Genomic DNA, 14,416 nt, shown 5'->3' on the forward strand with positions numbered 1-14,416 from the left:
AATGCTACACTCTTGAACCACTGATCACTTAGTGTCAAGATATAATATTCAATGAAGAATGCCTTCAAGATACGCATTCCACCCATTCCTATAAACATGTTAAATTGTTTTCTTGCTAATAAGCTGTATTAGAGCTGCATCTGCTATTTACACTTTTTCATAATCTTTTCATATCATTAAATATTATACATTAATGATAATATAATACTTTAAATGACATGTTAAACAATATAGATGAATTGTTACTTATTTAATCAATACCCAATTATTCAGAATTTGATTGTTACCAATTTTGAGCTTTAACGTGTTAGTAACAGTCAGTTTTATTGGTTATTTCCTTAGGATTAATTTCTAGAAAAGTAATTTTGTGGATATTTGTAGACAATATCCACATTCTGCCAAACTGCACAAAGAAAAGTTGTACCACCACACACAAAAAAATGTAATTATGTGCAGTGGTAAACTCATTGCAGTGATCATTTCACAATATAGACATATATGAAATCATCATGTTGTACACCTTCAACTAATACAATGTTACACTTCGTCTCTTTTACCATTTCATTTTCTTGATAGCTCTTCTGGAGACAGTATATTTGAATTTGTATTGAGTCATACTCAAAAAAGCCATTTTATTTGTTGAATCTTTATCATTTTTCTCTTCCTCAGGTTTAAAAATCCAACTGCATAACCTTAAAGCTTCCTTAAAAATTGTTTTTAAAAATTTTTATTTCTTTACTTACTTATAGATGAGAGAGAGTGGGCATGCATGCCTGAGTGTGGGGAGGGGAAGAGGGAGACAGAAAATCTTAAGCAGACTCCACACCCAGCACAGAGACCGACACCCGGCTCGATCTTATGACCCTGAGATCATCACCTAAGCTGAAATCAAGAGTCAGACGCTTAACCGACTGAGCCACCCAGGCACCCCAAAAATTGTTTTTTATTTTTCTGGTATAGCCATGTGCTTAGAAGCATTCATAAATAAAAAACGTTCATTCATTCTACAAATATTTTTGGTCCAATAATAAAGTACCACATCAGATGGCAGAAAAGTAAAAGGCATACAAGATGCTTCCGCTGTTGGTGCTGCATTATACTCCTTTTGTTTGTCCTCCTTACATAAATGCCAACAACAATAAATTAATATTCTCATCATTTATTCAACAAGTGACTGAATGCCTATGGTAACTTTCAGAGTTCCTAAAACTCTTACACAACCATGATTTCATTGAATACCCCTCAAAGATGTTATGAAGAGTCAAGGCCAGTGTCAATTTTAAAAGGGGGCAAATAGTCCCATAGAAGGTAAAAGCAATATTCAGCATTAATCATTCTCCTTCTGCTGGACAGTTGGTGCCTCTCCCCTAATTTTTCATTCTTACATATCAAGTCAGGTATATAGTGAAATAAATGGAATTTAAAAAAACGCTATGACTAAATAAGAATGTAAGGTAATATTGAGGGAAGAGTAGTAGAGATGGAGAAATATTCTGTCTACTATATCTTTCCCAGACCATTTCACGTAGTTAATAAATAAATCTTAGTGACTAATTTTGCAGGCTGTTGGCCAGGAGTAACCTTTGTCTTTAAGTCAAGTGGTTTCACTGCTAAATGTCTGGTAAGGATACCCAATCACAAATATATTAGTTTGCTGTGAATGTGTAAAATATTGTCCTACTGAAGTGGGAAAATCAAGTCTCTTGGGCCAACTAAAGAAAGCTTCTGAAATGCTGCAGACATGGACATTAAATACTGAGTTCATGTTGAAAGTGTTAGTAACAATGAAGAAACTGATCTTTATATTGCAAAGGAGTAAGTTTCCTCCAGGAACACTGTGCAGTACGACTGAATTTCATGATCTCCTTACCTGATTTCAGGCGTAACGATCTCTGCTGCCAGACTATCTGAAGATTCTTGACTTCCCAGAGGCATTAACCCTACAATTATACAAACATGGTTGCCAGGTTTAAGAGAGAGTACATCGATTTCCTTTAGTTTCTATATGAAACCCTACTTTAAGCATTAATTTTAACATTTAAAGTCTTTGTTTTAGTCAAGTAAAAGCCCATGTCACAGTTGCCTTATATTATCATCACTTTAACAGTTGTGAAGTGTATAACTGAGGGGCAGTAGCTCCATTCACTATGCTGTGGAACCATCACCACTACCTATTTCCAAAACATAAATTAGTAACCATTAAACAATAACTCTTCTTCCTTAGCCCCTCATAACCTTTATCCTACTTTCTGTCTCAATGAATTTGCCCATTCTAGATACCTCATATAAGTGGAATCATACCATTTATGTACCCTTTTGTGTCTGGATTACTTCATTTAGCATAATGTTTTGAACACTCAAACATGTTGCAGAATTTCTCAGGACTTCCTTCCTTTTCATGGCCAAATAATATTCCATTGGATATGTAGACGTATACAAATACATATATGTACATTTGTTTGATCTGTTCATCTGCTGAGGAACATTTAGGTTGTTTCCATCTTTTGGCTACTGTGAATAATGCTGCTACGAACATTGGTAAACCAGTATCTGCTTGAGTCATTGCTTTGAATTCTTTTGGATATTTACTTTGGAATGAAATTGCTGGATCATGTGGTAATTTTATATTTAACTTGTTGAGGAACCACCAAACTCTTTCCACCAGTGGCTCCCCATTTTGCATTCCTACCAGCAGGGTTCCAATTTCTCCACATGCCTCCCAAGAATTATTTTCCTCTCTTTCTTTTTGGTAATAATCTATTCCAAATGGATGTGAACCATCTCATTGTGGTTTTGATTTGCATTTCTCTAATGACATTGATATTGAGCACCTTTACATGTGCTTTTTTTTGCCATTTGTATATCTTCTTTGGAGAAATATCTACTCAAGTCCTTTACCTATTTGTGAGCTTAGTTGTTTTTTGCTGTTGTTGAGTTGTGTAAGTTCTTTATATATTCTGGGTATCAATCACTTACCGAATATATGATTTAAAAATATTTTCTCTCCATTTTATGGGTTGCCTTTTCACTATCTATACAGTTCTTTGATGCACAAAGGTTTTTAATTTTGATGAAGTCCAATTTTTTCCACTTATTGCCTGTGCTTTTGGTATCAATTCCAAGAAATCAGATGCAAAGTCATGACAATTTCCCCTGGTTTTCTTCTACAAGTTTCATAGGTTTAATCCTTACATTTAGGTCTTTTATCCATTTGAGTTCATTTTTTTAATATGGTCTAGGGATACAACTTCATGGTTTTGGATGTGGATATCCAGTTTTCCAGCACAGTATGTTGAAAAAGACTTTCAATTCCCCCACTGAATGGTCTTGACACCGTTGCTGAAAATCAACTGACCACATACAGGAAGGTTTATTTCTGGGCTCTCTATTCTATTGTATTGGTCTATATGTCTATCCTTATGCCTATACCCACTGCTTTGATTGCTACCTTTTAAGTTTTGAAATCATTAGGGTGAGTTCTCCAACTTTTTTCTTTTTCAAGACTGTTCTGGCTATTTAGGATCCACTAACATTCCATATGAATTTTAGGATGGGTTTTTGTATTTCTGCAAAAAATGCCAATGATATTTTAATAAGGACTGTGCTGAATCCGTAGACTGCTTTTGGTAGTATTGTTATCCCAATACTTTAATAGTTTTCAGGGTGCAAGTCTTGCCTCCTTGGTTAAATTTATTCCCAAATATTTTATTCTTTTTGATCCTATTATAAATAAAATTTTCTTAATTTCCTTTTTGTATTGCTTATTATTAGTGTACACATATATAATTTAATTTTGCAGCTAATGTAACGGAGTCGCATCCTGCAACTTTGCTGAATTAATTTTATTAGTTCTAAGAGGCGTTTTTTATTTTGGTGATCATGTCATCTGCAGAAATAGTTTTAGTTCTTCCTTTCCAATTTAGATTTATTTTTTGGCCTAATTGCTCTGGCTAGAACATCTGTGCTATGCTGAACAGAAGTATAGAAGTGGCGGTAGTTGGTATTATTGTCTTACTTCTGGTCGTAGAGGAAAAGCTTTCAGTCTTTCATCACTGAGTATGATGTACACTGTGGGTTTGTCATATATGGCCTTTATCCATGTTGCGGAAATTCCCTTCCTAGTTCTCTTCCTAATTTATTGAGGTGTTTGTGGTTTTTTTGTGTGTGTTTTATGATGAAAGAGTGTTAGATTTTGTCAAATGCCTTTTCTGCATCAACTGAGATGATCAGGTGGTTTTTCCCTTCATTCTATTCATGTGGTACACTACATTGATTTCTGTATGTCTATTCTTACCTGAATTTCATACTTTTCAGTTATAGTAGCTTGACAGTAAGTTTTGAAATCAGAATGTGTGAGCTCTCCAACCTTTTCCTTTCCGTGTTTTTTTTTTTGTTGTTGTTATACTAGCTTTGTATTTTCATATAAATTGTTGGATCAGTTTGTCAATTTCTACAAAAGAAGTCTGCTTAGAATCTAATTGGGATTGCACCGAATCTTTAAATAATAAAGAGAACTGCAATCTTAACTAGAGTGAATTTTCTGATACCTGAACATGGACTGCCTCTCCCTATATCTAGATTTTTTTTTTTAAGATTTTATTTATTTATTTGTCAGAGAGAGAGAGAGAGAGAGCACAAGCAGGAGGAGCAGCAGGCAGACAGAGAAGCAGGCTCCCCACTGAGCAGGGAGCCCGATGTGGTACTTGATCCCAGGACCCTGGGGATCATGACCTGAGCCAAAGGCAGGCACTTAACTGACTGAGCCACCCAGGAGACCCCATATATCTAGATCTTTATCTTGGCAATGATTTATAGTTTTCAGTCTACAAGTCTTACACTCCTTTGTTAAACCTATTCCTAAGTATTTTATTATGATACTATTGTAATTTCATCTTCAGATTATTTACTAGTAGTACACAGAAATATAGTTGGTATTTATATACTGATCTTGTATCTTGAGACTTTGCTGAACTCATTTACTAGCTCTATGATTTTTTTACATTCTCCTTTCCAATCTGAATGCCTTTTACTTCCTTTTCTGGCCCGACTGCACTGCCTAGAACCTCTGATACTAATGATGGATAGAAGTGGCAAGAGTGAATATCCTTATACGCACCCCTATGTTTATTGCAGCATTATTTACAACAGCCAAATTATGGAAGCAACCACTAGGTCCGATGACAGATAAATGGATAAAGAAGAGGTGCGCATACATACACACACACACACAAGGAATAATATTTGGCCATAAAAAGAATGAGATCTTGCCATTTGCAACAACATGGATGAAGCTAGAGAGTATAATGCTAAGTTCTCTCTCTCCCTCTCTCTTGGTCCCTCCCTACTCCCACTCTCTCTCTCAAAAAGAAAAAGAAAAAGAAAAAGAAAAAGAAAAAGAGACAAACCTAAAAACAGACTGTCACTTAACTATAGAAAACAGTTACTAGAGGGAAGATGGGTGGGAGGGATGGATGAAATAGGTTATGAGTTTACATAAGATGGCCTCTCTTGATGATATAGGAGCGGAGAGTTAAAGAATTAAGGCTTAAGCTGATTCCTAAATTTTGGGAAAACTCATATGGTTGATTAGAGATACATGAAAGGATTACCAAGGAGCAACAAGGGTCCAGTTACATTCAAAAATAATTTTGTGTGTGTGTATGTGTGTGTAAAAACATACACAATTTTCTCAAAAGCAAAAATCTATTACTGACAACCATAAACTAAAAAGCCTCCGCACAGCAAAGAATACTATGATCAAGATGAAAAGGCAATGTATTACGTGGAAGAAAATATCTGTAAACCATACATCTGGATAAAGGGTTAATATCGAAAACAAAGAATTCATACAACACAACGGCAAAAATAACAATTAAGAAATGGGCAGAGGATATTAATAGGCGTTTTTACAAAGAAGACAAACAGATGGCCAACGGACACATGAAAAGATGCTCAACATCAGTCATCATCAGGGAAATGCAAATCAAAACCACAAAGAGATGTCACCTCACACCTGTTAGAATAGCTATTATCCAGAGGACAAGAGATAACAAGTTGTGATGATGTGGAGAAAAGGGAACCCTTGTGCATTGTTGGAGGGAACGTAATTTGGTGTAGCCATTGTGGAAAACAGTATGGAAGATCCTTAAAAAATTAAAAATAGAACTACCATATGATCCAGCAATTCCTCTTCTGGGAATTTATCCATAGAAAATGAAAATCCCAACTTGAGAAGATATCTGTGCCCTCACTATTTACAATAGTTAAGACATGGAAACAACCTAAATTTCCATCAATTGATAAATGGATAAACAATTGTGGTGTGAATGTGTATGTAAATATTATTCAGCCATAAAAAGAATGAAATCTTGCCATTTGTGATATTATGCACCTTGAGAGTATTATGGTAAGTGAAATAACCCAGATATAGGAAGACAAATACTGTGTGATCTCACTTGTATGTGGAATCTAAAGAAAACAAAACAAAAAACAAGAACACAAAAAAACCAAGCTCACAGATAGAGAACTGACTGGTGGTTGTCAGAGGTGGGATGTGGAGTGTGGAAAAATGGGTGAAGGGGGTCAAAAGGTACAAACTTCCAGATACAATATAAATAAGTCACAAGGATATTATGTACAGCATGGTAACTATAGTTAATAATACTGTATTGCATATCTGAAAGTTGCTGAGAGAAGATCTTAAACGTTCTCATCACGAAAAAACAAATTTTGTAACTGTGTATGTTGACGGATGTATTAATTAGACTTGGTGTGGTGACCATTTCACAATATATACAAATATCAAATCATTAGATTGTACACCTGAAACTAACATAATGTTATATGTCACTTATACCTTAATAAAAAAAAGAAAAAAATAAATATATATAATTTTCTTTAGCTGGCCCTGGTTAATTTGGAATAGAGAAAAAAACTTCAGGCTACCTGAGTTGGGGTTTGACAAGCTTTCAGCATAAGGAAAGATGGTGGTGATGAAAACATAGTTAAAATGGCTGCTAGGCAGGGTGTGTAAGCTGGAAAATGAGGCCAGAAGAGGGCTGTCCAGCTTATCAATAGAAACAACAGAGAGGGGGTTAAAGGTGAAATAGGTAGAAGGAATGAGGAGGAGAAAAAGGAAGGTGTAGTCAGAGGAAAGGAAGAATCCCAGTTTTGGGTAACTGAAAAGCCAAGGGGCTGGTAACTAGATTGGGAGTGAACAACTGGGACGCTGTCCAAGTCACCGTTTGGGCTCCACATCTGTCAGCATGATGACAAAAGTGGTAGGGACTAACTCTGAGCTAAGTGCTGCTCCTTTCTTGCAAGAAGAGGAGAGTTCTACTTTGGACAGAAGTCCTATAACAGATTGATATCCACCCCACATCTCAGGTGAAAAAAAAAAAAAAAGTCACTGACTTAGAAAAGAGGTCATAAGAAACTTTCCAGAATAAAACTTCGCAGGTTATTTATTTATTTATTTATTTATTTATTTATAAAGATTTATTTATTTATTTGACAGAGAGAGAGACAGCCAGTGAGAGAGGAAACACAAGCAGCGGGAGTGGGAGAGGAAGAAGCAGGCTCCCAGTGGAGGAGCCCCATGTGGGGCTTGATCCCAGAACGCCGGGATCACACCCTGAGCCGAAGGCAGATGCTTAACGACTGAGCCACCCAGGCGCCCCCCAGGTTTATTATTAACAGAGATGGTTTAGCAAATGTTTATGCTTTTGACCTAATAAAATTCAAATATTTAAATATAATTAAAATACAAAATAGGCAAGTAAATCTGGTCTCATTACTATAGCTTACTTGCCATAAAATCTGGGTAACAGTTTAGAATTTATATCAACTTCATGGCCTGTACACTAATTTTTCATTTTCATCATTTGGTGCAAGCACTTTAAAATGAATCTAAAAATTTTTTTAAAAATTTACATATTTATTTTAGAGAGAGAAAGAGATAGTGCAAGTGGTGGGGAGGGGCAGAGAGAGAATCCTCAAGCAGACTCCCTGCTGAGTGTGGAGCTCAACATGGGGCTTGATCCCAGGACCCTGAGACCATGATCTGAGCCGAAATCAAGAGTTGGCCACTTGGGGCGCCTGGGTGGCACAGCGGTTAAGCGTCTGCCTTCGGCTCAGGGCGTGATCCCGGCGATCTGGGATCGAGCCCCACATCAGGCTCTGCTGCTATGAGCCTGCTTCTTCCTCTCCCACTCCCCCTGCTTGTGTTCCCTCTTTCGCTGGCTGTCTCTATCTCTGTCGAATAAATAAATAAAATCTTTAAAAAAAAAAAAAAAAAACGGTTGGCCACTCAACTGACTGAGCCACCCAGGCACCCCTGAAGCTAAAATTTCTACTGTTATCATAAGAAATAAATAATCTTGGCTACTGAACTGTTTCTACCTTGAGTTGTGAGCTGTCCTTCTTGAGCCTGTACACAACGAAGCTCTTCAATGGTTTCCTTCAGAGAATCCCTTTCTGTTCTTAACCTCTGGAGGAACATTGAAAAGAAGGAAAGTTAACTTTAAGGAAAATATTACAACAAACTTTTTCCCATTTAACAATACTGAATATCTACTATGTGCAAGGCAATGTTATCCAGTTAAACGTAAGAAACAAAAGTGTGTACTCTGTCCTTAAGTATAATTACATAAATAACATTCCTTTCGTTAGACATAAAAAAATCAAACAGCAAAGACTTTAAAGATTCATAAACCATTACAAAGTAAAAACATTTTTAAAAAATTCAAAATATGCTGAACAAAAAGAATGGTGTCCTCTGTATTAATTCTACAGAAAACGAAAAAGCTACACAAATTTATAGAAAGTAATGAGCAGAACAATGTATAAAAAGCAACAGTGGTAGAAAAGATAAAGATATGCAAAAGAAATTAGTGGAAGTAAAAATATTTTTTTAATCTTTTAGATTTCTGAAACACAAACATAAATCTATAATTTAAAAACAAACAGGATCTCTAATTTAAAAATTTATAAATAGAAGGAATTAAATATTATCTTAATTTTAGCAGTGCTCCAAACCAAAACGCCTTATACTCACATCCTTTTCTTTTTGAAGACTGTCAACTTTTTCTTTTAGCCGCTTATATTCAAAATCTAATTTATCTGCTTTCTTCGATTCTTCAGATAATCTATTTTGTAGTTCTACTACCTGATTCAGAAAGGTACCATTAATTTGTATAATTTGAAATATTAAAAATTTTCACTATTCTCTTCTGCAGAGCTATGAAAACTTCCTCCCCCCAAAATACTCAAAAATATGTGTATGATATAGCAGCCTACCCCAACAGAGAGAACCAGTAACAAACACCTACCCAGACGTTATGGGTTCTAAAACCAGATCATCCAAAGTAGCAATGAACAAAATTATGAAGGAACCTACAGGATGGACTTCCATTTTCTATTATACAGGTAACAAAGGAGTCTGAAACTCTTTCAGCACAAAGCCAAAAAACACAAGGGGAAAAAGTCGAATTGCACAGCTAAGCTTACAAGAAAGTAAGGGAAACCTTCAGAGGTGAAAACTGTGGTGAGAAGTTTGTGTGGAAGCTATGGGGTACCATGAAGTACCCACTAACTGTAAATACCAGGAACCTAGAGCTTTGAATTTAAAGGAAGATGAGGTTGTTAAACCACCTTGGGCTTTAAAAGGTGCTGAGTCAGTACACAGGTAGGTTAGGAAAAAATCCATTAGCTGGAAAAAACAGTAGGGAAGATTGCCTATCTTATAGCGAGTGCTCTGGGTTTAATGAAGTGTAACTTGAAATTTTGATTCTAACTATGGCCTGCTAATACGTAGATTTGCTTCCATTTTTACCACATGGCTTACCTGGCAAATCCTAACTCAAGCAATTAATTTAGTCTTGGTTGATAGTGCTGTGAAATATCTGGCCTAAATGAAACATGTGTTGTCTGGAGGAACACAACATCAAACCAAACGTCCAAATATTCCCGAAGAGAAAGATGAGCCAGATGAAAGCGCAAAGGCCGTAAAGAAGCCACTATGAACACCAGTTAGAAAAACATTAACAGTACAACAACAACAACAAAATAGTAGAATAAGACCTATAAAGATTTGATTGGAATTATCAGTTATAAAATACGAGGTTTAATACATAAAGAAAATAAAGACAGAAACCTAAATTACGAAAGAAGATGATCGGGCAGGTTTGACAGAACACTCAGAGAGAATTTGTAGAAAGAAAAATACTATCATTGAAAAACAGTATATTAAGCCACAGATCGAAATAGGTAGAGAGAATTCATGTATTATAGAATTGTAGTGCAATATTTCTAGTTGTAGAGTCCTTATTTATCTTGTAATTCACTGTTAATACTATCTCTGATGTTCTAAAATATGTTCAGGCATTTTTTTTTAAAAGATTTTATTCGTTTATTTGACAGAAAGAGAGAACACAAGGAGGCAGAGGGAGAGGGCCGAGCAGGGAGCCTGATACAGGACTCAATCCCAGGACTCCGGGATCATGACCTGAGCTGAAGGCAGGTGCCTAACCAACTGAGCCACCCAGGCGCCCCTGTTCAGGCATTCTTTTCTTCAAATAATGTCTTTCTATAATTCTTGCTGTTCTCTCTTCTGAAACTCTAATTAAAATCATCTCGTTTTAATTTAATATTCTTAAATTTCACATATAGTTTCTTTGGGGTACATTTATTTTGGGTAATTTCTCAGCCCACATTCATGTTCACTGATTCTTTCAACTTTATTGTGTGTTGAAGATTTCATAATAAAATGTCGGGAAGAAATATATCCAGCAAAAAAACTTGCTAGTCATTCATGGTGTACAGAGATATTCTACTTCTTTGACTCATTTTAAGCTAGTGTATCATTTTGATGCCTAAATCAGATCAGGAACATATGAGACAGAAAACTTCAAGTCAATCATGCAGTAAAAAGATTCTAGGTAAAATAAACAAAGCAAATTTAACAATGCGAAAACAACAAATCCTCAGTGACTATGAGATTTAACTCAGGAATGCAAGGATGGTTTAAGTATCAACAATCTGTTAATATAATCCATCACATTAATAGAAAGGAGGCGCAGTACCGGAATCTCTCCATGGTGTAGGAAAAGGAGCTGATTAAATTCAACATCCATTTAAGATAGACAACCTGAGTAAAATGTGCTAACACTATACTGGTAAAACATTTAAAGCATTCTATATAAAATTGACAAGAAATGGTTGCCTACTAAGATTACTTCTGTTCAGAGATGTATTACAGGTCAAACATGCTGATTAAGAAGGAACAAAAGGGTATGGAGTAGAAAAAAAGAAATAAAACTGCTTTTATTTGTATGACTTTGTACTTGTCATTGTATATGACTTCTGACGAGATACTCCACAGACATTATTAGAAGTAATATGAGAATCTGGCATGGTTGTAAAATGAACATAAAAATCAATTTCAATCATTTAAATGAGCAACAAACTGAAAATGGTATACCTTCTTTTGCTAATTGCAGTTACAAAATCCGAATAAGGTACCTAAGAGTAAATATAACAAAACATGTACATGACATTTAGAAGAAAATTATAAAACTTAACTGAAAGACACTGAAGACCTAAATAAATGGAAAGATGTATTCACCAATACGAACATTCATTGTCATAAAGATGTCAATTCTCCCCAAATTAATCAACAGAGTCAATGTTATTCCAATTCCCAAAGGTTTTGGATAAAAAGGAAAGGAAAAGGTCTAATAGACAGTTTTGAAAAAGAACAAGGTGTGTTATCTGTGTTATGAAATATCAGATTACTAAAAAAATCTATAAATAATAATAAGTGGGGTATTGGTGTAAGAGTAGACAAATAAACCAATGAAGCAGAAGAGAGTGCCAAGAAACAAACTTACATTTAAGATGGAAACTTTACATATGTGGTAAGAAAGAACTGCAGGTCCCTGTGGAAGAGACTACTAAATAAATGCCACTAGGCTGAATGGTTGCCTACATAGACAATAAGTATCCAATGGATCCTTAACCTAGCATCCTACACAAAAACTAATTCCATGTGGATAAGAGACCCAATTGTACAAAACAAACTTTAAATCTTTAAGAAAATAGAGATTGGCTTATACCCTTATGTAGGAAATGATTTCTTAAGACATAGAAGGCACAAATCATAAAAAGATATTTAAAGTTCATTATCTTAAAATTAATCTCAAAAAAAGTAAAGCGATTACAGACCAGCAGGAAATAAATGCAGCAAGTGTAACTGACAAAAGATTAATAGCAAGAACATATAAAGAACTTTCAGAAATCAGTAAGAAAAAGAAATAATACAATTTAAAAAATGAATAAAAGATTTAAAATGGGCCACTCACAAAAGAACTGTGATCAGTAAATATATCTGTAATTAGGGTAATGCAAAGTATAATCATGAGGAGACACTATTTCATATTCATCCAATTGGCAAAATTTCAAGTATGACAATACTATATGTTGGTGATGATGTGGAACAACAGGAATTCATAAAAACTTCTGTTTAGTAATACAATCACTCTGAAGAACAATTTAGCAACATCTAATTAAATGAAGATACTCTAAGGAAGAAATTCCTTATAGCTGCAAAACTTTCACACATGTATAGAAGAGGACATGTTCAATAATATGCATAGTGGCACTTACAATAAAAAAAAAAAAAGTTAAAACATCCTGTATGTCCTTCAACAGGAAAATGGGTAAATTGTGGTATAGTGACTCAGCAGGATGTCATACAGTGGTACAAATGAGTAAAGCTATACCTATCAACATAAACAAATTTCCCAAATATACTGCGCAAAGTAAATGACAGAAGAGTCCTTTTACTATATCATTTATATATTTCTGAACCATGTCAAAAATGTTATACATTATACATAAATGAACTAATATATATGCACCAAATGAATAAAGAGATGCATGGTAATGAAAACTACAAAAGAGCACAGTGGTTATTATAATGGGAAGGGGAAGAGTCTTTTATTCTTTAAGCATAGATACTTGTATTATTCTTTCACTTCTGCGGATTTTGTATTACATAATAATTTAAAAATAAAAAACAATAGAAGGATCTGCTACAGACACTTGTCAAAAACCTCTGGATAAGAATTAAGTTTCAACGTTAACTATACTGGAATTAACATTAAAAACTGAGTTAAAAAAAAACAACAAAAAAACGTAAGTTTCGTAGGTAAAAAACAATACTGTGAAAACAAAAGTAAGTGGATTTTTGGTAAACCACAATGTTATAATGGAGAACTTGCTTGAAAACATCAAGAAACTTTGTTACTATTCTTTTTACCTGTCTCTTATATGTCTCAAGTTGACTTCGAGCTGCATTGGCTTTTCTTAACTCTTCCTCTAGACTGACAGTGTTCTGCATATACATAGTATTCTTTTCTTCTAAGAGTTTAACCTGACGCCTCAAATCACCAAGATCTTCTAGCTTCTTTTTATATGATTCCACTTGGCCTTCTAGTTTAGACACTTTATCAGAAGAATGTCTAGAATGAGATGGGAAATCAGAAATCAGAAACACATCCAGAGTTGTAAAGCTGTTTTAATAGTGCTAACCCAAGAGGGACTGCCAGAAAAGAATACATTTTAACGAAATGATAAGACCAAAGGTGATTCCAGATTAATGTTTTGTTAAGGCTAAAAAATATGACCAAAATTATAGCAAAATGTGTAATGGAGAATGTTACATAATTTAAGGAAAGCAAGTGGTGGTGGTGGTGGTGTGTGGGAGGGGTAACCAGCAGAGTCACATGTAGCTCAAAGCAAAATAAATTGTGCAGGGTCCACATGATCTGGCAATTAGACTGTTATTAATGACCACAGGAAGAGTTATTTTCATGGAGTAGTGGGGGCAGGAGGTGGCAAATTTTAGGGAGTTAAGGAGACAATGTAAATTTCACCTTGTGTAATCTAAAATTTGTTCTGGAGGGACAGAGAGAGTAATAAGTCTTTTTTTCTAAGAGGAAAGAAACCTAAACATATAAAAATATGCTAAGGTGGGAGATCCAAATGTGAAGAGAAATGATGACTGATGTAACACAGTCCTTGTGTAAGCAAGAAGTGTTGAGACCCAGAGCACTGAAAAAGGGATCAGTACTGGACATGAGAAAGAATAACAAGTCTATATTCTCAAAGCAAAAATGAAAAGATAGGTGGGAATGCAGGGCAGTTAGGAGGTGCAGGAAGTCAGGACATGGAGAGTCCCACAGTACATGGCCCCTTTCCTTGATGCAGTAGGAGACAATATCATCTACTGAGACTAAGGCATGGAGAGGTGTGGGGGTGGGCATCCAGGTGAGAAGTTATGGAAATATGTACTAGCTATGACAGAAATGGGAGACAGAACTATCTATGATGACCAGCAGAACGGTGGACCACAGGT

At 35.2% G+C, this 14,416-nt stretch overlaps 1 protein-coding gene across 1 annotated transcript in view; it reads right to left on the reverse strand.

Annotated features, from left to right (window-relative positions):
* The window catches only part of HOOK3 (hook microtubule tethering protein 3), a 101,922-nt gene that overhangs the window by 31,973 nt on the left and 55,533 nt on the right, over positions 1 to 14,416 (reverse strand). Inside the window, exons 11-14 of the mRNA XM_040643202.1 lie at positions 13,319 to 13,520; positions 9,056 to 9,166; positions 8,401 to 8,488; positions 1,871 to 1,940 (exon numbers count right to left, since the gene is read on the reverse strand). Of these exons, the coding sequence (XP_040499136.1) occupies positions 1,871 to 1,940; positions 8,401 to 8,488; positions 9,056 to 9,166; positions 13,319 to 13,520 (471 nt within the window). The remainder of the gene's footprint in view (positions 1 to 1,870; positions 1,941 to 8,400; positions 8,489 to 9,055; positions 9,167 to 13,318; positions 13,521 to 14,416) is intronic.

Source organism: Ursus maritimus, unplaced genomic scaffold (assembly GCF_017311325.1).
Source record: "Ursus maritimus isolate PB19 unplaced genomic scaffold, ASM1731132v1 scaffold_28, whole genome shotgun sequence".
Classification (NCBI taxonomy): domain Eukaryota; kingdom Metazoa; phylum Chordata; class Mammalia; order Carnivora; family Ursidae; genus Ursus; species Ursus maritimus.